Source organism: Dromiciops gliroides, chromosome 3 (assembly GCF_019393635.1).
Source record: "Dromiciops gliroides isolate mDroGli1 chromosome 3, mDroGli1.pri, whole genome shotgun sequence".
NCBI classification, from domain to species: Eukaryota; Metazoa; Chordata; class Mammalia; order Microbiotheria; family Microbiotheriidae; genus Dromiciops; species Dromiciops gliroides.
Window position 1 is genome coordinate 529,770,577 of NC_057863.1, and position 25,174 is coordinate 529,795,750.

Genomic DNA, 25,174 nt, shown 5'->3' on the forward strand with positions numbered 1-25,174 from the left:
TAAGATGTTTTTCGTAGCATGCCTGCTGTTAGGAATTTAAGGTTTTACTGCCAACTCATTGTGAGCCTCGTGAAAGCTGTTAGCTGTAGCCTAAGATGAAGAGCTCTGTACCTTGACTGTCAGTGAAGGTGAAAACAAGAATTAACTCTTCCTTGCTATCTGGTTTATAACAAAATACTTTGTGATAAGAACTCCTATTAAGGAAAGGATATTACAGATTTGTTCTAAAATGATTCTTCAAGCTAGGCTGTTTTGGGGAAGACAGTAACTCACATTGACCATTTCTGTGGTTCTATCCACAATAAATGACTCCTCTCCAATTCTGCTTGCTCATCTCTGAATTTAGTTATCAAATATCTTACTATTAATCAATAAACATTAAGCACCTACTATGTGCCAGGCACTGTGCTAAGTGCTGGGGATTTTAAGAAAGACAGTCCGTACCCTCAGGGAGCTTACATTTGTATTTTATTTTAGTGGGGTTTTAAAGAAAGCCAGGGAGGTAAATAGTTGGAGTGGAGAAGGTAAGTGTACCAGTCAGTCATGGGGACAGCCTGAGAGAATGCCTGGGTCTGTGAGATGATGGAGTATCTTGTTTGTAGAAAAACAAGGAAACCAGCATTACTGGATGGAAGAGAATTTCAGGGAATAAGGTGTTAGAAGATTGGAAAGATAAGGGGGGGGAGTTAGGTTATGAAGGACTTTGAATGCCAAATAGAGCTTTTTTTTTTTTTTTTTTTTGGTATTTGCTCCAGAAAGCAATAGGGAGCCATTGGAGTTTGTGTCAGGGAAGTGTGTGGTATGGGCAACCTGTGCTTTAGGAAAATCACTTCAGTGAATGAATGGAGGATAGATTAGAGTTGGGCGAGACTTGAGGCAACTAGACCCACCTGCAGGCTGTTGCAGTAGTCCAGGTTTGCGGTGATGAAGGCCTGTAACAGAGTAGTGGCAGTGTCAAAGGAGAGAAGGGGGAGTTTTCCAGAGATCTTGCAAAGGTGAAATTGATAGACCTTTTAAACAAGTTGGACATTGGTGGTGAGAGATGGTGAGGAATCTAGGATGACTCCTAGTTGTGAGCCTAAAGGACCAGAAGGATGGCATTGCCCTCTACAATAATAGTGAAAGTAGGAGGGAAGGAGGCTTTAGGAAGAAAGATAATGAGTTCTATTTTGGACTTGGTGAGTTTATGATGTCTATTGGACATGCAGTTTGAAATGTCTGAAAGGCATTTGGAGATATGAAAATGGATCTCAGCAGAGGTTAATGCAGGATAGGTAGATGTGAGAATCATTAGCACAGAGGTGGTAATTAAATCCATTGGAACTGATGAGATCACCAAGTAAAATGTCAGGAGGAAGAAAAGAAGAGGACCTAGGACAGAACTCTGTGTAACACCTATGGTTTGAGGGTGTGATCTGGATGAGGATTTACCAATGGAGACAGAGAAGATAGGTAGTTAGAAAGCCAGGAGAGGGTGGTGTCCTGGAAACCTAGAGACGAGAGAATATCAAGGTGGAGAGAAGTGAGTATTAGTGTCCAAAACCAACAGAGAAGTCAGGAAGAATGAGGATTGAGAGAAGGCCATTGGATTAGGTAACTAAGAGATCGTTGGTAACTTTGGAGAGAACTGTTTTTACTAAGACAATAGGTGTTTAAAAAACACCCTACCTTTGTCTTTAACATGGTCACATTTTCCATTTAAACATCCTGGTTATGTGTATGATTTATTTGTTTTTCCACATTCATAGACTCCTAGAGTATATCGGTGGTCACCCAGTGTACACATTACCTGAAAAATGAATCCCTTCTACTAAGCTGCTTAAAAAAAAATAGCAGTCTACATGCTTCTATATTATACTGGTACAAGGACCAGAGAATCTAGCTTTTCAGAGCTTCTACTATTATACTTTGCAGCCTTCTTCAGTTTGAAGCATTTAAATAAGGAGGCAGTGTCTTTAAAAAAGTGAACCAATTCCTGCCCTATGTACAGTCCTTTTGGGGGTAGGGCCTACTAGTTAGGGGAACTTTGTAGCAGGACTGTTTTGGGGTTTTGAAGGGAAAGGTTCAGCTGGTGCCAAGATTATGGAGGCCTATACATTGGAGCTTGACCAGTGCCTAGAGAGGCTTGGACAACAGAATGTCTTAGCAGGCAACGGCTTTCTTTGGGAAAGCTTAAAGTTAATATTTATGTCTAGCTAGGAAATCACAGGTCAGCAACAGGAAGATATATATGTTCTTTCAATGTAAGATAAAGCATAATTGCTAAGTTTCTTTTTTTTTTTTTAAACCTCTTGCTCTCTCACTAGGCCCTAGGCAGTGCAGTGGTATATGTAGGGAAAAGAAGACTAGACTGGGACACTTTGCTTTGTCACTAAGTAGCCATGTGATTTGATGCAAGTCATTTAATCTTGTTGATCTTGGTTTCCTCATCTTTAAAAGGGGTTGAGGTAGAGGAAGGAAGTTGTACTACTAGTTTTCTAGAGCCCCTCAGCTCTAATAGCAATATGATTTTTAAGTGAATCCTTTGTTTTCTTTAAGCCGGTTCACATTCTATCTTGTCCATGAAGTCTTCCCTGACTACGTTAAGCCATGAGATTGTTCTATTTGCTGATGTCTTAAGTATAACACAATATAGTACTTAATTATTCTCTTATGGCTTTATCCCTCTTTAGTTATTTCTGTAATTTTCTTGAGATGGTGGACCATACTTAATTGTCAGAAAGTTTTTATTGACTGCTTGTCATGTGTTTAGTATGCATAGTTTTTAGTGTGGTCCAGAACACTGTCATCACTAAAATACTTATTCTTTTATCCAAATTAAGGTAGGAGAAATGACAAACTATTTCAGAGTATGGCTAGTATGCAATTTAAACCGTGTTTCATCCTTAGTGCCCTGCAATTTATGCCCATATTATTTTATTTTTATTGTTTTTTTAATCCTGAACTTAACACCAAATAAAATGAACACTTGTATATACAAAGTAGAGTAGAAAAAAAGTATTATACATGAAACTGCAAATCCCTCTTATGTACAATTCGTTTTTTTCTCTCAAGTATGTAATAAATTCAACATGTAACTTTCACATTTTCTTGCCTATTTCCTTCCAGTATCTTTCCATTCTTTTCTTTCCATTTAAAAAATATGTCAATGGGCCTTTTTTCTTTGTTCATTTTTTTGGATAACCCTAGTGATACCTCCTTTTCCTCCTCCCCTCCCCCAAAACAAACAAAAACAAAAACAAAAACAAAAAAACAACACAAAAGAAAAACAAAACACTTGTACTAAATGTGTATAGCCAAGTAAAACAAATTTCCCCATGAATGAGCTTGAAAATGTAGGTTTCTCATCCTGTACCTCGAGTCTATCACCCTCTCTATCAGGAGGTAGGCATTGGTGTTCTGGAACCATGATGAGCATTCTTAAGACTTTCAAAATTGTCTACTTTTACAATGTTTTGTTAGTGTAGAAATTTTTCTACTTTTGTTCTCTCACTCCACTCTGCATCACTTCATACAAGAGTCTTCTTGACTTTCTATTGTTACTTTTTTTTTTTGGTGAGGCAGTTGGGGTTAAATGACTTGCCCAGGGTCACACAAACTAGTAAGCGTCAAGTGTATGAGGCCAGATTTGAACTCAGGTCCTCCTGAATCCAGGGCTGGTGCTCTATCCACTGCGCCATCTAGCTGTGCCATATTGTTATTTTTCAATAACAAAATAATATTACATTACATTTATATATCATAATTGTTCTGTCATTCCCTAATTGATAGGAACTTAGTTTCCAGATCTTTGCCACCACAAAAAAGATGCTATAAATATTTTTGTACATATGGATTAGTCATTTTATCTATAAAGCAGTTGATACTCAAACTGCATTCCCCATTATTTTGTTTCCTGATATAGTTTGGTGATTAGAAACACTCAGGTCTCAGGGGACCTCTTTCTTGAGTGCATAGTTTTTCCCTTGAATCTCTGAGTCAGCTCTTGAATAGACTGACCTTCATATATAAACTTTTATGTGATTGTCATGAACTTTTTATGTGATTTGTCTTGCAGCATAATTTTTGATTTATAAATGCTTTATTTATGCAAGATCTTTTTTGGACTCATTCTATGATTTCATTTTTTTAAGAAACTCCTGGTAAGGCTGTTATCCTGATAGATAGACATGTTCTGTAACTTAGAGCCCTAGCTAAGGAATTGCCTGGGCACTGAGGGTGATTTCCTTATGGTCACATGGCCAGTATATGTCAGGCAGAACTTCAACCCAAATTTTGAGGTCATATTTCTTGAATCTGAGGTCATTTCTGACTTATATGCAATTAAGCTGAGAAGTGATCAGTTTACAAGTGAGCCTATATTTTCTAGTATTAAATTATGTGGTATATAGGCATATTATATGTTCCTTGATCAGGAACATAATCCCCATTGTAATGTTGTTTCTGTGAGAAAGTAAATTTGACTTAGAGCTTTGGTTATAGGATGGCAACCTGTCTTAAACACCAAGAAGTTCGTTGACTTGACCATGGTCATATAGCCAGTCAGAGGTTGGAATTGAACTGTTGTTGTCTTACTGGTTTCAGGGTTGGCTCTCTATCCACAGTACCACACTACTATTTCATTAGAACTTTAATATTTTTAAGGGTCATTCATCATGGGAAGCTTTTGAGGTAGATACTGTATTATACCCATTTTACAGGCGAGGAAACCAGTTTTCATAAATTACTTGCTATGTTTACATGTGGTCATTAGTGGGTGTCTGAGGTGGGATTTGAACCCAGGTGTCCTGACTTTCTACTGTATCATACTGCCTGGTACTTTGTCTCCTTTTTTAGAAGGATACATGGCAGTTTCTTTGGAATTATAAAAAGTGAACCCACAGGTGGGGTTCAAATATAGTTATTCCTTACATAATGTTGCTCCCACCAACTTTAACTGTGGGATACATTACAAGGCAAGTCACATAGTAACACTGAACATGTGTATTATGTTCTTCTAGTATTAGGCAGGCTATAGAACAACCTGCTCTCAGAAATGTATTTTTTTTCCCCTTTCTAATAGCATGTCTTACCAGGGCCATTTAATGAAATTAGGCTGGTTACTAAGCTTGCAAATAAATAACTTTGTCCAAGTGATGTAAGTCCATGGTCCAGGGTATGAAATGAGTTTCATGTTTGCTGGGCTTTGTATAAGGTGCAATTTGTCATATTTCACCATCTAAAAAAGTTAATAATTTTTATATTTCAGTGGTTTTTTTTTTTAATGTAACATTGAACATGCAGTTTTGGAGATATTCATTTAAAACACAATGTTTAGTCACTTAAGCTTAGGGGGAAATGATTGCTGTTTTGCAGGTGGCTCATTTCTGTCTGTTCTTAAATAGTTATCAGGACAAAACAGGTGCTTGAGGTAGGGATTTACATTAAAGGAAAAAAAACTTAGGTGGGTGGAAAGACAGATTTTTATTAGAATTTTGATTACTTATAAGTAACAGTTCTTAGAAAAGAGAGAGATCTGACTTTTCAAATTGGGCCTCGTCATTCCTTTAATGTGTAAATCAGTTTGTCCTTTTGTCAACTGGATTTGGAACCTTTTAGAAATCTGTAATAAGAATGGTACATACGTGAATACCTTGCTCTGTCATGTCTTTCCTAACATCTGACTTCTCTGGACAAACTTCAGAACCATAAGGTAGGCAGAAAAGACCCCAGCAGTCAAAATGAATGCCAAGATATCCATGCAATAAAGGGTCATGGTAATGACACATCAGACAACCCCATAGGCAGTTATTTAGAGCTTCTCTGGGCTTATTTTATGCTTAATTTTTAGTAACTTAATTTATTTTTCATTTTGTGTGTCTGTGTATATATGTGGTTTTTCTTTTTCCTTTGCATTGTTGTAGTCATGTATATTGTTTCCTTGGCTCAGTTTACTTCACTTTGCATTAGTTTATGTAGATTTTTCATTGCTTATCTATATTTATCCCATTCATCATTTCTTACTATATAGTAATATTCCATTGCATTAATATAATACCTTCCATAATCAATGGATGTCTTCATTGTTTCCAGTTCTTTGCTATTACAAAAAGTGCTGCTATTGTTATAGGTAGGGACTTTTTTCTTATCTGTATTATGAAATCTCTGGTTCAAAAGATAGAAATATTTTATCACTTTATTTGCAGAATTCCAAATTGTTTTCTAAAATGGTTGTACTGATTCATAGATTCACCCACAATATATCAATGTTTCTTTCTTCCCACAGCCTGTCCAGTAATGACTATTCTCATTTTTTATCATCTTTGTCAATTTCTAGGTTGTGAGGTAAAACCTCAGGCTTGTTTTGATTTTCATTACTCTTATTAGTGATTTGAGCTTTCATGTGGTTGTCAATCCATTGCAATTCTTTTGAGATGGATTTGTTTCCTTTGACCACTGATCTATGAGAGAATGGCCATGTGTGTGTTTCATATATAAACCAGATTCTTCACAGGGAAATTTGTTAAGAAAATTTTCCCATTTGACCACTTCCTTTTTTATCCTTGGTACATTAATTATGTCTCTAAAAAAGCTTTTCAGTTTTATGTAATCAAAGTGATTTAGTTTATCTTTTGTAATTGCCTCTATTCTGTGTTTGTTTAAGAATACATCTGTCCATAGTTGTAAAAGGTATATGATCTGCTTGACTTCCATTTTTTTTTATAGTTAGATCTTTAATATTAAGGTCACAAATCCACTTAGAATATATTGTTGAATTTGGTGTAAAGTCTTGGTCTTGGATTATTCATTTTAACCTTCTTTGTATTGTATTGCATTTTTTTTTCTTTTTTCTTTTTTTGAGTTTTCCTTATCAAGAAACTTTAGCCTATTGATAAATGTGAGTGGATGTTGAGATAAAGGTGATCAATCAAATCTTTATTTTTGACCATCTTTATTGTCATCATTATTAGCTGTAGTTATAGGATTATTTCTTTTTTAGAGTAGATTTAACAGTTTAATTGCTCTTCTGTGTTAATTGCTTTTGTATAAATTGCTCTGTGTATATCATAAAAGAATTTCAACTTTTAAATATTGTTAGTGATTTTTTATCTTACCTTTTCTTTCTTTCTTTCAATTTTTTTTTTTTGGTAATTCAGTTCCCTTGGCCTTGCTGTGGCACCACGGGTGAGATTTCTCCAGAGAATACAGAAACATATGACAAAAGAATCAGTGATAGGCAAAACAGATGATGAAAGCAAAGCTGGAAAAGAACCTGTTGCTTCTTCCCTCACTAATGATGAAGTGGAAGAATTTAGAGCATATTTCAACGAGAAAATGTCCATCCTCCAGAAAGGAGAGAAGAAACCTGGAGAGAAAGACAAAGAGAAGGTAGCAAGTATTGTTGGTAAAGAAAAGATTGAAGATGAAGAGAAAGAAGTGGAAGAAGATGAGGATAGAGAGGAGAAAGTAGAAAAAGTCAAGAAGTTTGAAATACAAACTCTTCCAGGTACCAATGAGACTTCAAAAGACAAAGTGATTTCTGTACAGAGTTTAGATGGAGATGAAGAGGAAGATGGTCTTGACGTTGACTTCTTTAGAGTCAAGCGACATAATGTGTTTGGATTAGATCTTAAAGAATCCACACAACAGGTAAGTTTCTTTACAAGAGGTGGTTACTATATTCTTTTTCACTACTGTGTTCTGAGTAGGTAATTCAGTATTTCATAAATAATTACATATTAACTGACTTCATTTCAGAACCTTTGGAAAAGTAAGGAGCTATGAAAAGCTAGTGTCTTGGTTAGAATTACTCTCATTCCCCCATTTCCCCTCTCTCCCATTTAAATTAATAAATCCATCCCAATAGAGAGTGAGGAGTCACTTAATTATTCTTAAGTTTGGGAGTTGTAGGAGATTGACAACTTTAATCTCTATACATTTACTGCTTTTCAACTAGTGTCTCAAAGGTACCTAAAGTCATGGTCATAACATTGTTAATTGATGGGGTTTTAAGCTTCATGGTCCTAGGTTCTATTATTCTAATTTATGCTATAGCACCTCCTAATTAAAATCATTAGAAATGGTCTTTGTAATAATGTAATCCTTTTTTACCATGAATTTTACTATTAATGAGACCTTTGCTATTGGGCACTCTTCCAGTAAAGAGAACGCTTCTTGTAAAGGTTTATTAAAAGTATTCATGTAAATCTTGTACTTCTGGCAAATGTTCTTCTCTGTAGGTTTATTCTTGAATTTTCTTCCTATAAAAGAAATGTTTTGAGACGTGAAGGTGCTCTTTTATTATTTGTGCTGTCTTTTAGAATTCTGAGATTAATAAATTGTAGATTTTATATTTCATTGGGAATTATGCAAAACCTTAGGTCACTTTTCAGTAGATATAGTCTTCTAGCATGCTATTTTTAAAAATAAGGGCTTAGAGGGGCAGCTAGGTGGCACAGTGCATAAAGGACTGGCCCTGGATTCAGGAAGACCTGAGTTCAAATCCAGCCTCAGGCACTTGGCACTTACTAGCTGTGTGACCCTGGGCAAGTCACTTAACCCTCATTGCCCTGTTTGAATGAATGAATGAATGAATGAATCAATAAACAAACAAACAAATAAGGGCTTAGAAATGCTCTCTAACAAAATCAGTCCCCAAATAAATAGTTGTAATGATCCCCATGGTTAGATCTGATATCGAACAAATTTATAGCATAACTTTTTTTGCTTTAGATTTTCATTGAAGTCCACTAGTTAATAATTTTAACATAAATATTAAGATATTTTTACTTCATCCTATAAAACTATTTTCAGTCAGAGTGGAGGTGAGAAGCAGAAAAATATTGCATAATTTGAAATGTCAGATGATTTGCTCACACTCACGCTGGGGTTAATATGTGTCCCTTGGCATTTGCCATATATGGCTGTCCTTCATATTCTCTTCCTTTCTGTATTTGAGAGGGGTTGATGGTTCCTTATTATGGGCATGTTTCGTGTTTATGGCAGATTGCATTCCTGAAAAGAGAAATTTACGTTGATGCTGATTTTCCCTTAGGAAAATTAGTATAATGGAAATTTTGTTTTTGACTTAGGGTCTGACGCCTGGCTTTTTGTGGAAAGGAATCTAAACCTTTAATTAACTACAAATTGTAAATTCCTCTGTGATACAAAGCTTTCCAAAGTATATGCATATCAATTAATGGAGATAAAATAGAAATCATTCATATACAACTGTGTTTTCTATGATAGATGCTATAGCAAGTTAGATGTAATAATCTACTTTCATGAAGGTTGAGGAATTCTAATGGGCTTTTGGGAAAAGACTTTCAGAAGTATCATTGAGGATATTTTGGAGAGATTCAGTATGGTTTGATGGCTTCTTGAAGAACTGATTTTCTCAGGTGTATGATTTACTGCCTGCTGTCTTGGATTCATTGATAATTTCCCTACTTTGTTAATTTATCCCTATATACTTCTTTGGAAAGAAAATATGTAATAGAAGTTCACAAATTTTCATAAAAACTTTTTTATATTGAAATGTTTGGTGCTTATTAAATTAAGGAAGGTATTAGTGATGAAAATGTTGACATTAAAACTTTCTTAAGTTGCTATTTCATCAACTCTAGCAGCTTTGCCCTGTTTCCTGATTTTATTCTTTGTTTTTAACCTGCATGAACTAGTGCTATTTGAACTGAATTTTTCACTCTTTAGTTCTTTTCTATATAGTTGCTTCAAAGTTTTTTTTTTATACCCATTTAAAAACCCTTGAATGGTGACCAGACTCAAAAGCACACTCAGCAGTAAGTTTGAATCCCAGTTGCACAGAATTAAGGCTTTCCACATTAACTAATTGCACTTTGCCTGAGAATAGTGAAATGTACATATTAGCAGAGTACAGCTTTTTGCTTTTTATTGGCCTTGCTGAAAAAAAGTTTTCAAGTATTATTCAATATTTATGTGTTATAACTATAAATTAAAGACACTGCCTATTAACATTTTTTTGGGGGTGGGGCAATGAGGGTTAAATGATTTGCCCAGGGTCACATAGCTAGTAAGTGCCAAGTGTCTGAGGCAGAATTTGAACTCAGGTCCTCCTGAATCCAGGGCTGGTGCCACCTAGCTGTCTGCCACCACTTACTTTAACAAAACTCTTCAAAATCACCTTTCTTCAGTGTGGCTCTTAGAGCTATAAGCATTGTTCAAATGGTGCTGTTTTCTGGTCCTCAATTTTTGGAACTCTTTTAAAAAAATCTGCAATGTCTTCAGAGGCAGTTTACCAGGTATACAAAAATAAGCAAACAACAACAAACTACAGAAAAGACATTCTCTCACCACAAAACAAACCCAAACAAACAAACAAAAAACCCAGTCTCATTATTTTATGTTCAGGTAGCATTTTCTTCTTTCCTATTAGTTTAGTTTAGATCCCTTCTGTTTTCTCTAGCTGCTTTCAGCTACTTTTTGCTGCTGGCTAACCTTAGGGAAAGGAGAATTTAGGATTGAAGAAAGGGAGCAGAGAAAATAACCTCTGTTTCCAGGTTGAGTGTTTGCAACCAAGCTCAGTCTCACTGAAAGAGTTTTATTAAATATCCTCTAAGTTCATTTGTGATGGCTTGAAGTTGATAATGTAGGCGTAACTGGCTGAGCAGATAAATCATATACCACCTGTAGACAGGCTACAAGTATTTATTAAGTTCTTACTCTGTGTCTGGCTAGGCCTACAAATACAAGCCTAGAGAAAAACAGTCCCTGCCCTCAAGGAGTTTATATTCTAATTCGAAAGACAACACATGAAAGGGGATTGAAAAGCAGTTGAGGGGGGAGGGAGGAAGGGTAGTTATCTGAGGCCATATAGTATTGAAGTTCAGAAAATTAGATGTCTGGCTAGGAGGGAGAATAAACGTTGGCTACCCTGGACTTCTCCCAAAATGGCGGTTCCTGGAGGAACCTCACCAGTGGGCTAAGGGGGCCGGCCTGGTAGAAGGATGCTCCAAGGTGACAAGGTTATTGCAATGTAAAGAACTGCTTGTACTTTTAGGGTATAGAATATGTGCAAATGAATGGAAAGTAGTTCTATATGTATTATCTCTTGATGTGGGATAGAATTCTGGTGATCAGATTGATAGTGAGTCCAGATTGATAGTGAGTTGTCCCAAAAGAATTACAAGACTCAGTGACTCAGTTTCCCTAGTTTTATTTGAAAGATTGTGGACCACAGGGAGAGAACTGGAATAATAAATATGGAAAGCTACCTCTTGACTAGGGAAAGAAAAGTTAGTTATATTTATAGTTTGGATAAATTGATTATCAGTCTCATTATAATAATCTCCACTTTAGGGAGGTACAGGGGAGGGTTTATCCTAATTTGTAGTTCCTGGGGGCTTAAGCCAACCCCGAGGTGGGTACCTTTTTTCTGTGGAGGTGTGTTTTGGGGGTTTACACATCATAAGGTGAATCTGGGGACAAATCTGAGCTTTTCTGCGCATGTTCATGAAAAGCATATATCAACTTGCCAAGGTCAGAGTGTCTTGCTGTTTTCGATCTCTTTTTTATTCTTGGGCCTAATTTTGGGGGTATTCAACTAGAGTCTCTGTGATCTGTCTCTTTGCATTTTTGTTGTAGGTAGGGTCTCTGTGAGCTGTTTCTTTATGTTTTTGTTGTGGATAGTATTAATGTGGGGTAATTAATAGAAGCCATACCTCAAGGTACCAGTTAACAAGAATCTAGGCCTTGTCTTTGATGAGAGCCCAAGATCTCAGGTTATCCATTAACTGGGGTCTGAATCCCTCTTAGAGCTCAGATCTAAATCAGAGTTCCTCAGAGCTCTGGTCATAGGTTTTTTTTCTCTTAACCCCTTTTTTGCTTCCTACATCACTCTCATATAGCTTCAGTGTGAGCAGGGAATTGAGAAAGTAAGTAATTTAGTATGATGGATATCTTCTGGAAGATTGGTTTTCTTTGTTTTTTAGTGGTCAGGATGAATGAAATGTAGATATTTACTCAAAAGTTGGAGGGGTGAAAGCAGGAGGTATAAAGTGAGGTGACACAAAACCAAGATTTTCCCATGGAGTTCCTAAGAATCTTCCTATCTCTCATAGGGCAATAAATAGTTGCATGTCAATAAGTCATTTGATTTAGCTAGTTTGATTGGTCTAGTTGTTGAGTGTTTAAGAGGCTGACTTCTGGAAAAAGCAACAGAGGGTGTGTATGTAAGTAGGGATATGTAAAGTTTTTTTTTTTTTTTAATATTGATGATTTTTTAAAAATCTCCAAAGGAAGTAATAGATTCAGTGTAGGAAAGGACTATAGAGCTTATACAATCCCTCTGTAAAGAGGAATTCCTTGCAAAATATTCTGAAAAATGGTTATTAAACAACAACTCAAAGACCTATGATTAAGGACTTGCTACCTCCCAAGGAAGCACATTTCATTTTTGTAATTCTAATTATTAGGAAGATTTTCCTTACATTGAATCAATCTACTTACATACAACTCTCTAGAAATCTAAATCCTGTTGTCTGACACCATATATTTAGTGAGCTATTAATTTTTCATTTATTCCCTTTGTAAATCATTTGATTCGGCAGCATTATCTAGCAACAGCAGTAAAAATACCACCTGTTCCTTGAAGATTTTTATTACCCAGAACTTTGTGTAGCCTTTATATCTTTTTTTATAGTCTCCAACAAGTAGTTATCTGGCTTTGTGCTTGAAGAACTGCCTTTTAAAGCATTCCATTCCATTTTCATGGGCCAGAAGGTGGCATAATGTATAGAGAGGAGTAAGGAAGACTCCCTGAGTCTCATACACTTCCTAGCTATGTGACCCTTGGTCCATTTGCTCAGGTTTCTCACCTTTAAAATGAGTTCTAAAGAAGAAAATGGCAAACTGGTCCAGTATCTTTGCCAAGAAAACCCTAAATTGGATTCACGAAGAGTCGGACACAACTGAAAAACAACTGAACAACAACCAAATTCCATTTTCAGGCAACTTTCATCTTAAGAAATGTTTCATTATATAAAGCCAAACACTGACTTCCTGTTACTTCTAGAGCTAATGTCATGTGGTGGAATGATCACTAGATTTGGAATTACAGGACCTGAATTGAAATTCTAACTCATTATTAACTGTGGGACCTTGGGTAATTTCATCTCAATGCTTGACCTTAGTACCTTCAATTGTAGAGTGTGAAGTTTGGATTAGATAACTTCAAATGTCCTCTCACTCTAAATCTGTGCTTCTTTCGTGTGTGTGTGTGTGTGTGTGTGTGTGTTGTGTATTTAAGCTTGATTTGGTAGTTCCTTGAAGACAGAAACTTTGTTGTCTTTTATATTTTTCAAGATGTCATTTCAGAACATCAGAACATAGTAGGTGATCAGTAACTGTGGCCTTTTTATTCAAATATTTAGGGAAAAATTTACTGTGCTTCTAATTATCCTTGTTAATGGAATGGAGCAGTAGTGTGGACAAAAAAAAACATTGGATACCGATATGCATTCCATCACACACACACACATATATATGTATGTATATCTGTATATATATGTGTATATGTATATATGTGTCTGTATATGTATGTGTATACACACATACATATACCTAATCCTTACCAGATTTGGAACATATGCTGTTTATTGCATTCTTCTTCTGACTCTAATATTATTTAAACTTGTTTCCAATTCAGAATCAGTTAATTTTTCACTTAAAACTTAGATATACTTACTGAGCTGTGTTCTATGTTCTGTGTTTTTTAAAAACTATAAGTGCTTTGTATGAGGATGATTCCTGGGGATGTAAATTAACAAAGGAAAGCAAAAGACATTTGGTTTAATGTTTATTCTTTTATATGCAGGATCATTATGTTCTCAAAAATATTTTGACTAGTTTCCCTTCGTTTCCCACTTTTACACCTCTGTTAGAGCTTCTGCTGACTGCTCAGTTCCCTAATAGCTCATTTTTATAGTCTAAACTCTACAAAGTACAACTGTTGGAATATCTTTGCCTTCATTTTAATATACTTGTAATGGAAACCGCAAAAGCAGAAGTATCACCCTGGGCAGGTTATTTTAAGCACTTGGCCATTGTTTGCTCATTTAAAATTAAAGACTGATAAAAATAGATCTGATATGTTTTTCTTTGTAAGAATTTCTTTTTTCCTTTTCTTTCTAGACCTATGAATTTATGACTTTCAGGAACTCCGATAAAAAATTCTGTCCACAAATATAAATGTAGGAGGTTAGGTAATTTGCCCAGAGTCACAACCAGGGCAGGACATGATTCTTTGTCTTAAGAGGCTTGTTCTCTATTTATTAGTCCTCATTTGTGAGATTATGGCAGAAACAAAATCTAGTCTTACTTTTCTGTGAGCTTTCTACTTGAATCAGGAGACAATATAGCTTGGGAGTATTTCAGGGCATATCCCCAAATTCAGATAGAGTGTTACCCTATTTTTCCCCTTTAGTTACTCATTTATTTTTAACATTAATTAAAAAAAACTATGAGTTTAAAAATCTCTTCTTTTTTTTGCCTGCCACTCTCCCACCCATTGAGAAGGCAAATAATATTATATCCACTAATCTATGTTGCCTTTTTCTAATTAAAAATATTTTTATTAGGAATAATAAAGTGAAAATATGGGAAGATATGGGAACCACTCTACTATGAGTTATAGCAGTAACCTCCATAGTAACAATTAAAGGTGTAAGGGCCTAAAATTCTGTGATGTCTAAAATCTAATGAGTGGTCGCCTTAAATTAGAAAACGTATAGCACCAATCTTTGGGCAGTAAGTATTTACTAAAGTATGTTAGGGGTTAATAAAGAGAAACACGTGGATAAAGTATGAGATTTGCTTGCTCTCCCTGTCCTGCCTATCTCCGCCGCCAAGTCCCCATCCGGAAATGAAAAAGGCCTTGCTCCTCTGCGCTTCTCCCAGAAGCCTCCTGTCAAACAGGAAACAGGGCCATCCACACACACAGCTCAAAGCTAATTGGCTGGTAACACTGATTGACAGGACCTGCGAGTGGCAGACATCACTTCCTGATGCTGATCTGACTTTCGGAAAGGTCACTTCCAGGCGCCAAAGTCACATGGTTTCTTTTCAGGCCAGAGCTCACAATGTCCCTCCCAGCAGGGGGGTGTCATTCCAATTCTCACAAAAGGAATGCACTGAATTGTAGTGAGCTATGATATGAGTTAACCCACATGGCCAAAGTTGCAAATCCTCAAGTATACTAATTTAATATTGATGTTAATCCTCCTTTGTACTATTTGAAGAAAAATGGCTTTGGAAAAACAGTGTAAACATATTAGAGGTTGACTTCGGAACAGAGATGTTTACCGTACAAATATACCAATTACTTTTATTATTATTATTATTATTTTTTTTAGTGAGGCAATTGGGGTTAAGCGACTCGCCCAGGGTCACACAGCTAGTAAGTGTCAAGTGTCTGAGGTCGGATCTGAACTCAGGTACTCCTGACTCCAGGACCGGTGCTCCATCCACTGCGCCACCTAGCTGCCCTAATTACTTTTAATCCTGTATAAAAGCATATTTAATAACTGTTTAAATATTGCTCTAACATACTCATTAATAGAGTAAGTTGAAATACTGGACAGAGCCAGTTCCATGTATGGTACCAGGATATAAATAAATAAAACTCTTTTTCTTTAAAAAATTCTACCACATAAGTTTAAAAAAGAAACACTGTTTCAAACAATGTATTTCTCACTTTGTTCTTCAGAATTGGAGTATTGAGTGGCAGACCACCAGCAAGGTGAAGGCCTTTGAGTCCATGAGGAATGGCTGAAAGAACTGGGGATGTTTAACTTTTAGAAAAGAAGATAGAGGGGAAATAAAATAGCTGTCTTTAAGTATTTGAAGCAATTCCCTGTGGAAGAAGGATTAAGGTTGTTTTGTTAGGCCCCAAAGAGCAGAAGGAGCAGTAATAAGTGTAACTGGCAAAGAGGCAAATTTAAGCTCAGTGTCTTGTCAGGAGAAGCTTTCTGAAAATTGTCTTAAAGTGGAATGGTTTACTTTGAGAGGTGGTGAGTTCACACCCTCTTTGGAGACCTTCAAGCAAGAGGCTGGGTAACCATTTGTCAGGTTTGTTATAATGGGAATTTCTTTGATGTATGGGTTGGAATAGATGGCTGCTAAGATTGCTTCCATATTTAGAATTCTTTGATTCTGTGAACTAGAATTAAACAATTTGTGAGATTTTACTATACCAGTAAAATGAGGGAGTTGTATTAAATGCCTCCCTAACATATCTAACTTTTCCATTCTGTGCCCCTCTGATGCTGAGATAAAGAAAGGGAGATTCATTAGAACTTAACCTTTCCTCCTCAAAGTTAGTTTAGTTTCTTTAGCAGAATGATAGGTAGTGTTGAATTCTAGCAGTGACTAAAGCTCTGGCTTTGTCACTTAGTAGCGGTGTGGCTTTGGGAAAATCACTTTTGGCCTTCAGTTTCATATTTCTTTGTTTTGTTTTTGCGGGGCAATGGGGGTTAAGTGACTTGCCCAGAGTCACACAGCTAGTAAGTGTCAAGTGTCTGAGGCCAGATTTGAACTCAGGTACTCCTGAATCCAGGGCCGGTGCTTTATCCACTGCGCCACCTAGCCGCCCCCAGTCTTTATATTTCTTACAATGATTGGGTTTTAGCCAGGTTTTCTCTAAGGCCCCTTCCAGTTTTAACGTTGTGTAATTCTTTGACATTGAAATAGCCCATCAAGTAAATTATGGCCTTGAAATATGTACATTCTTTGGAAATAATGTGCTTTTTTACACAGTGGGAACTTAATTTTCTTTTTAAATTGAATTGTTGAGTCCAAATAGGGAGTGACTATAATAAGTGAAAATTTGGTATTTAATTTCACTGTCAAACATTTATTGGCTACTTAGTATGTGAAGAATGTGGCGTTCTTCATCAAATGTGAAGGAATGGTTGGATGAGATAAACAGGTAAAGAAGACTTGGTGTTACTCTTGTAGAGTTTTTAATCTGGTGGAGGGAATAGGACAATATACAATGTACATGAGACAAAATAGAATGTTGTGACCAGAACTCTAAAGTTACAAGGAATTCAGCAAATATAGCGTTTCTAAAATTATATCATACAGGTGGAAGGGCTGACTGACACTTGTGCTGTAATTTATTTATAGGTTCCCCTTCTCCTGGTATTTCTTCTCCACCTCTGTTTTAAAAAAGAATTTTATGCTTTTCCTCCCTTCTCTTTATTGTTTTCCACAGTGAACTGTCTGGTTAAGGATAGTAGTACTGTCATTAATGTCAGCAGGTCAGCACAGCTCTTTCTTCTTATTCTGCTATTCATGATCTCGTCACCTACTTTAGTACTAAACCTCCCAAAGCAGGGATTTTTAACCTTTTCTCTGTATGGATGCCTTTGGTCATGAAGCTTCTGAACCCCTTCTCAGAATAATGTTTTTAAATAGATAAAATAAATACATAGGGTTACAAGGGAAATTATATTGAAACATTCAGTTATGTTGAAATAATTATCAAAATATTAAAAAAAGTTCAGGGACCTCAGGTTTAGAACTCCTGTTTTAAAGGCTTGATATGTATTTTTTTTTTTTTAACGGGGCAATGGGGTTAAGTGACTTGCCCAGGGTCACACAGCTAGTAAGTGTCAAGTGTCTGAGGCTGGATTTGAACTCAGGAACTCCTGAATCCAGGGCCTGTGCTTTATCCACTGCGCCACCTAGCCGCCCCTTGATATGTATTTTTAATTATATACTAAAAGAAAATAAAATTAGAGTTATTTTAACTGCAGTTTATGGAGGAGTTAACTCAAATAGGCTAAAATTTATTTTGTGAAGGAATTTTTAGTTGAGGTATTAATTTTTGTTTTCTTCAAATGGAAAGTCCATGAATTTTTTCTCATAGTATCTTAAAAATGGATCACTATCTTAATTAATATGATGGTAGAACACAGCAGATTATTCATAGAGGTCTTGTCTATCTGAGACTAGTCAGTGCCAAGAATTTATGTGTACATATTCTATGTATGTATTTATTTATGAATTTTTTTTTGTTGTTTGGTGAGGCAGTTGGGGTTAAGTGATTTGCCCAGGGTCACACAGCTAGTAAGTGTCAAGTGTCTGAGGTCAGATTTGAACTCGGGTCCTCCTGAATCCAGGGCCGGTGCTCTAACCACTGCACCACCTAGCTGCCCCCCATGTATTTATAATAATAATATCATTTATATAATATCTGTTTTGTAGCTAAGCACTTTACGTACAATGTTAAATTTATCCTTTATTAACAAACATTTCTGTAGGGCCTTTCAAACTAATATTTAATAACCAAGGGAGAAGTAATTCATAGAATATGGTTTTATTAATATCCTATTCTTAGGGCTATTTATGTAAGACAAACCATATCCCTTGTTTGCTGTATTAGCATATTTGACTCCTTTTGCCTTCTTGGTGAGACTTATGAATTTCATATCTACTTGTGACATGGTACAGTTCCATTTGTTAATGATTTATTTACCTAAAGAATTACTTTGGGAAACAAAATGTGTTCTTTGTTTTCTTTTTCTTTTCCCCTTTTTTGGTAATGTTTTTTGTTCATACCTTTAGTTAGGATACAGATTTTAAAAGGGAATGTGAAGGGAGGAAATAGAGATGCTTTCCTCAGATGGAAGAAAGTGAAGTAAATTATTGAAAAATCAGGCAACAGTAAGCATTTTTCTTACTGTATTGTTCAAAAGAAACAATTTTAAAAACATATTTTTCAAAGTCCAAAGTAGCAGTTTTAAAAAATATGGTACTATCCTGTGGCTGGAACAAAGGTTGATGGTGACTTCCATGCAAAGTCTCATTATGTGAAAGTGCTTTTGCAGATAGATCATACACATTTAGTTTGTCAATATGGACCAATAAATACTCTTTAGTAGTGCTAAGGATCTTGCATATGGTAGTTGTCAATGTTTCAGTTTGTTTGGCACTTGATGGTATATTTCTATAGGAAGTATGGTGGTCTGTCCTAATATAACCTCAGATGAGAAGCTATTTGTAAATGTCATTGTTGGCAAAAGTATTTAAATAAGGTTCCCCCAAATGATAAATATTTGCTTTATCATTCTGTGATGTGTTTTAGAACTTGAGTGCAGGGATTGTCTTGTTTGCACATATTTGTAATCTTCAGTGTTTGGCAATGTGCCAGACCTATAGGAGGTCCTTAATAAATACTTTATCTATGTAGTTCTTGGTGACTTAGAGGTTATTAGAGGGTGCCTCATTTAAGTTTTTAATAACAATAATAATAAAAATAAATAATTAATAGCTAACATGTATAGAGTGCTTTTATGTACTAGACACTGTGCTAAGAACTTTACAATTGGTACCTCATTTGATCCTCACAACAACCCTGGGACATAGGTATTATTGTTATCCCCATCTCAGAGATGAAAAAACAGATGCAAACAGAGACTTGCCCAGGATCACACAGCTAGGAAGTATCTGAGACTGGATTTGAACTCAGGTCTTCTTGACTCCAGGGCCAGTGCTCTATCCACTTGCACCACCTACTTGCCTCTTCCTAATTCTCTCCTTGCTAACTTTTGTCTCTCCTAAAAAAGTGAATTAAAAAATACTTCTTATACCTATTCGCTCAAGTTTTCCAGTGGGACATTCTGTTTTTCCATTTTCTTTCAGAAAAGTTATGAATGTTACTTTTTATCCTTTACATGATTGCTGATTGTATTGCTCTTTTTCAGCCTTCTTGTTAGTACTGATCTGGACAGCTGGTTAGTTATATTAAAAATAAGAGGTAGGTTTTGGTGCTGGGTGACCTTTACTTAAATTGCAAAGTGAGGTTAAATAGATTAGGATAACTATGTTGCCTTAGTTACTTCATTGGACCTTGATCAGCTCTTTTTGTTATTTGTCATTTGTCATTTGTCTCCAAAGGTTCTAGTTTGGTGGCTCCCATACCTCAGAAGCAGTCATCATGGTACAGTTGAAGTGGCTTCTTAGGACCAAGGGAAGCATTGAAATCCCGAATTAGAATTTTAATGGGATATCTCCTTCTTTTCCCAGTACAGGAGCTTTGTGCTGCAGGAAAACAGACACAGACACAGACACACACACACACACACACACACACACACACACACACACACACACACACACACACATTCTCTCTCTCTCTCTCTCTCTCACTCACACACACACACTCTCACTCACATTCACACACTTTTATTAAGCAATTAGTCGATCATCAGTCCGCTTATGAGCATCTTTACTCCAGAAGGTTGTTGCTGTTTTTGTTTTGTTTTGCTTTCTTCTTTTAGCCTGCCTGCTGATTGTTATGATAAAGGTGATAGACATACCGTTGGGGCAGAGATTCTGCTGGTTTTTATTTGGCATTGATTGAAAACTGCGTAATATTCTGTTATATTTTAGTAAAGCCAGGACAATGCTGTTTATTAGAGGATATAATTCTAAGCCCTCAAAGCAGGAAACTCAGTTCTTATAGCATTATAATAACTTAGTTTTTCAGGGATCCACGTTTTCATTCTTCTTTTTATAACTAATCCCCCAGAATGAAATAATCATTAATTCCCACATTTTATAGATGAAGTACTTGTGGCCCAGAGAAGTCATAACTTGCCCAAGGTGACACAGGTAGTAAGTGGCAGTGTTGGGATTCGAATCTAGGTTCTTTGACTTAAGATCCAGTATATTTTGCACTTTTGCACACTGTGGTCCTAATGCGTTGCTCTGACTGCAAAGGTTCATCAGTGGTAGATGCCTTTGTGGTAGTTAGCCCTTCTGTGGTTCCCTTGGCCATGGCATTAAAAAAAAAAAATTAGGCAATTTGAAGCAAATCCTTTGATTATCAGACATGCATAGATGAAAATCTCCAAATTTGATATAAATGTAATTCTTTCCCTCAATATTAAATACTAAAATTCTTTCTGATATTCTTCTTTACTCATCCCCACACATTAGAAAATTTATGTACTAAAAAGGATCTTTTTGTATGAGTAGGAGGAAAGTAGGATTGTGTAGGCTCAAGTAGGGGACTCTATGGCAAAACTGAATTTGGAAAAAGTACTCTTTAACTAGGGGAGGAATGGTGCTAGAAAAAACAAAGCCCTGGCTTCAGTCTAAGCATGAACTGGTAAAGTTTATATAGAACAAACAATTATATTCCACTGCCTACCTCCCTCATCCTTGGTTCCTGACTTCATGATATTCATTCAATGAACATTTATTAAATGCCTCTTCTGAACAGAGCACTGGTCGAGGGACAAAATTTAGTAAGGTTAAAAATTACTTTTCCACATGGAGCTGCTTATAGTCTAGGAGAGAGGTCTGACACTGTGCACCTAGCTAAAATAGGAACAGCCCACAAGCAATTGAGAGTTCCACACCAAGTCCTGTGTGAGATCTAAAGAGGAAAAAACCATCATAAATAGGAAAGCTTGAGATGACTTGGTGAAGGAAGTGGTATTGGATTTTGACATCACAAGGAAGGTCCAGGTGAGCCTATGATTTCTTTGCCAGGACTAGAAAAAATTTCCATGCCCCAGTAGTACTGCAATACTTACAAATTGCTTTCCTCATAATTACTCTATGAAGTAGGTAGTGTAAATAATATTAATGAATGAAGGAAATGAATGAAAACATACATATTAAGCCCTTAGTATGTGCAGAGCACTGTGCTTAGTGGCAGATTTGCAAATAGAAAATGAAGCAATCCATAGTCTCACAGAGCTTAAATTCTAAATAAAGAAAGTAAGCATAGCAGTTGAAAGTGTATCTTCTTTAGTGCCATTTCTATTGGCAAAACAGCCCTTAGTACAGTGCCTGGAACATAGTAAGTATTTAATAAATTCTGGTTGACAGACTGATCATATCTGTTGAACTATTTGATGCTGCCAACAGATCTGGTGGTGAGAATTTTGTTGTTATCGCTATTTGAAATATGAAGAACAAAAGCTTGGAGAAATTAAATTACTTATTGTGGTTCCAGATAGTAAATGTTAAACTGGGACTAGAACTGAGTTCTCCTGACTGCAGTTCTAGTAAGTGTCAAGTGTCTGAGGTCAGATTTGAACTCATATCCTCCCAAATCCAGGGCTGGTGCTTTATCCACGGCACCACCTAGCTGCCCCCTCAAATGCTTTTTTATACTACACTTTGCCACCATAATTATTACTTAATTCTAATGCTATTCCCCTTGCATGTCCTTCCATCCTTCCCCTCTTCCTCAATTAAAAAAAAAAGTATACCAAGTATGAGGATCACACTGTTTGGAACAGTATAGAGGAGTTTGAATTTTATACTATGTATCAAATGGATTATTTAAAAATTATATAAAAATTCATTTTTATATATGAAATTGCAGTAAGACATGCCAATATTTTCTGATGGCTTAGTTTAAGGAGGAAAGGCAAGTTGGTGAGAAATGACTTGGTCATCCTTTTGATACAATTGCTCATAAAGTTTGAATAATAATAGCAGATGATAGATGGTAATTATTGTGTCATTATAAGACTTACATAGAGAAATGTTAAAAGACTGTCATAAAATTGTGATCAGAGAATAAGGTAGACTAGCTATGTAGTGTGAAATGCCTGTGCAATGCCAACAGATCTAGTAGAAGGCCCCCTAAATATCAGATAGACATGCAAGATTTATGGGAGGAAATGGATTGGAATTGTACATCATGGGGTATGAATGGATTGTGCATTGTACTTTTGGATGGGATGCTCACATTGGTTCATTTTTTAGATCCACTGAAAGCATGCTATGTTTGACTTACTTCTGAAGAAGAAAATTACAAGAGATAACTGAAGATTTCTTACAAGTTCATAGTTAAAGCTATTTGTGTACTTAATGTGGACCTAGATAAAAAGTCCAACCAACTAGATGATCAGTAAATATAGTGAGACATTTATTCAGGGTTGAACAATTGCAATCCATATCAACACACTATATTACTCAAACACGGATATTTGGGGAGGGAGGAGAGAAAGGGAATTCTTAAAGGGTTTAGTCTTTGGAACCAGAGTGTAGCTGGAATACATAGAATAGGCAAAATGCAGGAGGGAGTGTTACAGAGGTGTTGTTGCAATTCTCTTTGGTAGTTAGAAATTGCTGAGGTAGGCAGGAGTCTTCTTGGGGGCAGTTAACAACTGAGGGTGAAAGAAGAGGTTCCCAGGGATTGATCTTGGATGCTGGGGGTAGTAGTTAGAAATTGCTAGTTAGAACAAAAAGATAGGGCCCCAGAGATTCCCAAGGGTTGACATTAATATGCCCATTTTCCTATTTGGGGGAGGGTCAGTAGTGCTATGGTGCTATGAATTACCTGGAATAGACATTATTCTAACAAGTGAGAAAAAGCTAGGGGGCCTCTTGAAATGTTTGTGATTTTAAATAGGTGGTAGCTTGATATAGAGGAACACTAGTCAGAGAGTCGAGCTGTGAATTTTACTTCCTGATCTTCTTAATTATTTATGTGATCTCAAAGTAAGTCTCTTTAATCCTCTGGATTTAATTATGTTCATTTATAAAGTGGAGGGATAGAATGAGAGATATGTGAATTCCAATGATGCCATACACTTTTTTCCCCTAGTAGACACTGACTTGCTTTATTTTTCAGGTTTAAGTTTTTTAAAAAATAAGTTTTTATATGACTTATTTTATATAGGATGGGCCAGAAGTCACAAAGGGCATTCAATATTTAATAACTGGTTCATTTTTTGTTTTTAATTTACAATACCATAGCATTATATACAGTTTACATAGGAAATGAATTTACATTACCTGTGAAAAATGGTAAAAAATGAAAAAAAAAATTTTTCAAAAAATTACTAAAACATTGTGACTTTTGGCCTATTTTGTACATCACCATAGTTTTCCCCAGTATCTCTCCCTCTGCCCTCACTCAGAGGCCCATAAAGTATAACAAGTGTTTTTTAAAGCCAAAAACCAGTATACATTGCAAAAGTTTGAAAACATGTGCAATGTGCAACACTTGTGATCTCCTACCTCCACGAAGTGGTGGGTTGGGCATGTCTTCTTATATCTTTTTTTCTTTTTTTGGAGCCATGCTTATTCTTTATAATTTTTACAGTATTTATTTTTGATGTGTGTGTGTGTGTGTGGTTCTTTCCATTTACAATGTTGTAGTCTTTATATTTGTTTTCTCCACTTTCTTTACTTCACGTTGTATCAGTTCATGTAGATCTTTCAATTCTCTATATTTATCCCATTCATCATTTACAGCATAGTAATAATTCCATTATATCAGTGTACCACAATTTGTTTAGCCATTCTGCTATTGATGGACATCTTTGTTTCTGATTCTTTGCTATAACAAAAAGTTCTACTCTAAATATTTTTTATGTCATCTTTCTTCTTATACATAGCCTTCTTGTGATTTAAGCCTATGGATTCTCTTGGTCAAAATGTGTAGACATGTTTGTCATTTTATTTGCATAATATCAAATTGCTATCTAAAATAATTATACTAATTCACAGCTCCACCAGCAGCATACCTGTATTCCCATCTTCCTGCAACTCTTCCAGCATTGGCTATTGTCATCTTTTGTGATCTCTGCCAGTTTTCCAGTTGTGAAGTGAAACTGAAGGTTGTTCTGATTTGCATTTTTCTTATTAGTGATTTGGAGCAGTCTTTCACTTGGTTGTCAATACCAGGCAATTCTTTTGAGAACTATTTGTTCCTATCCTTTGACCACTTAATTATTGTTTGATATCCATATCTGTCTCTGTTAAATGTTTATGCATTTTGGATACCAGACGTTTGTGAAAGAAATTTGATAGAAAGATTATTTTCCCCGTTTGACTTCTTTCCTTCTTTTCCTTAATTTTGTCTGTCCAGAGAAGCTTTTCAGTTTTGTGTAATCAAAGAAATCTATTTTATCTTTTGTAATTGCCCTTGCTTGGTTAAGAATATAGCTTTCACCCATAGCTATGAGAAATATATAATCTGCTTTTCTTCTAACTTTATTCTAATAAGGATTTTTAATATTAAGGTCACATCCATTTAGAATGTATTGTGCAGTGTACATGGTATAAGGTTTTGGTCTTATCATAGAAGTGGAAAGAGACGCTGTCTAGTCTGGCTGCCTCATTTTATAGATGAGAACACTCAGGCCTGGATGGGCTTAAATGATGTGCCCAAGGTTACGCA

The 25,174-nt window shown here is 35.9% G+C and overlaps 1 protein-coding gene across 2 annotated transcripts in view; it reads left to right on the forward strand.

Moving 5' to 3' along the window:
• Positions 1-25,174, forward strand: part of DDX10 (DEAD-box helicase 10) — a 323,540-nt gene that overhangs the window by 69,085 nt on the left and 229,281 nt on the right. For both annotated transcript variants that reach the window (XM_043998759.1, XM_043998760.1), the window contains exon 13: positions 7,137-7,629. In XM_043998759.1, the coding sequence (XP_043854694.1) occupies positions 7,137-7,629 (493 nt within the window). The remainder of the gene's footprint in view (positions 1-7,136; positions 7,630-25,174) is intronic.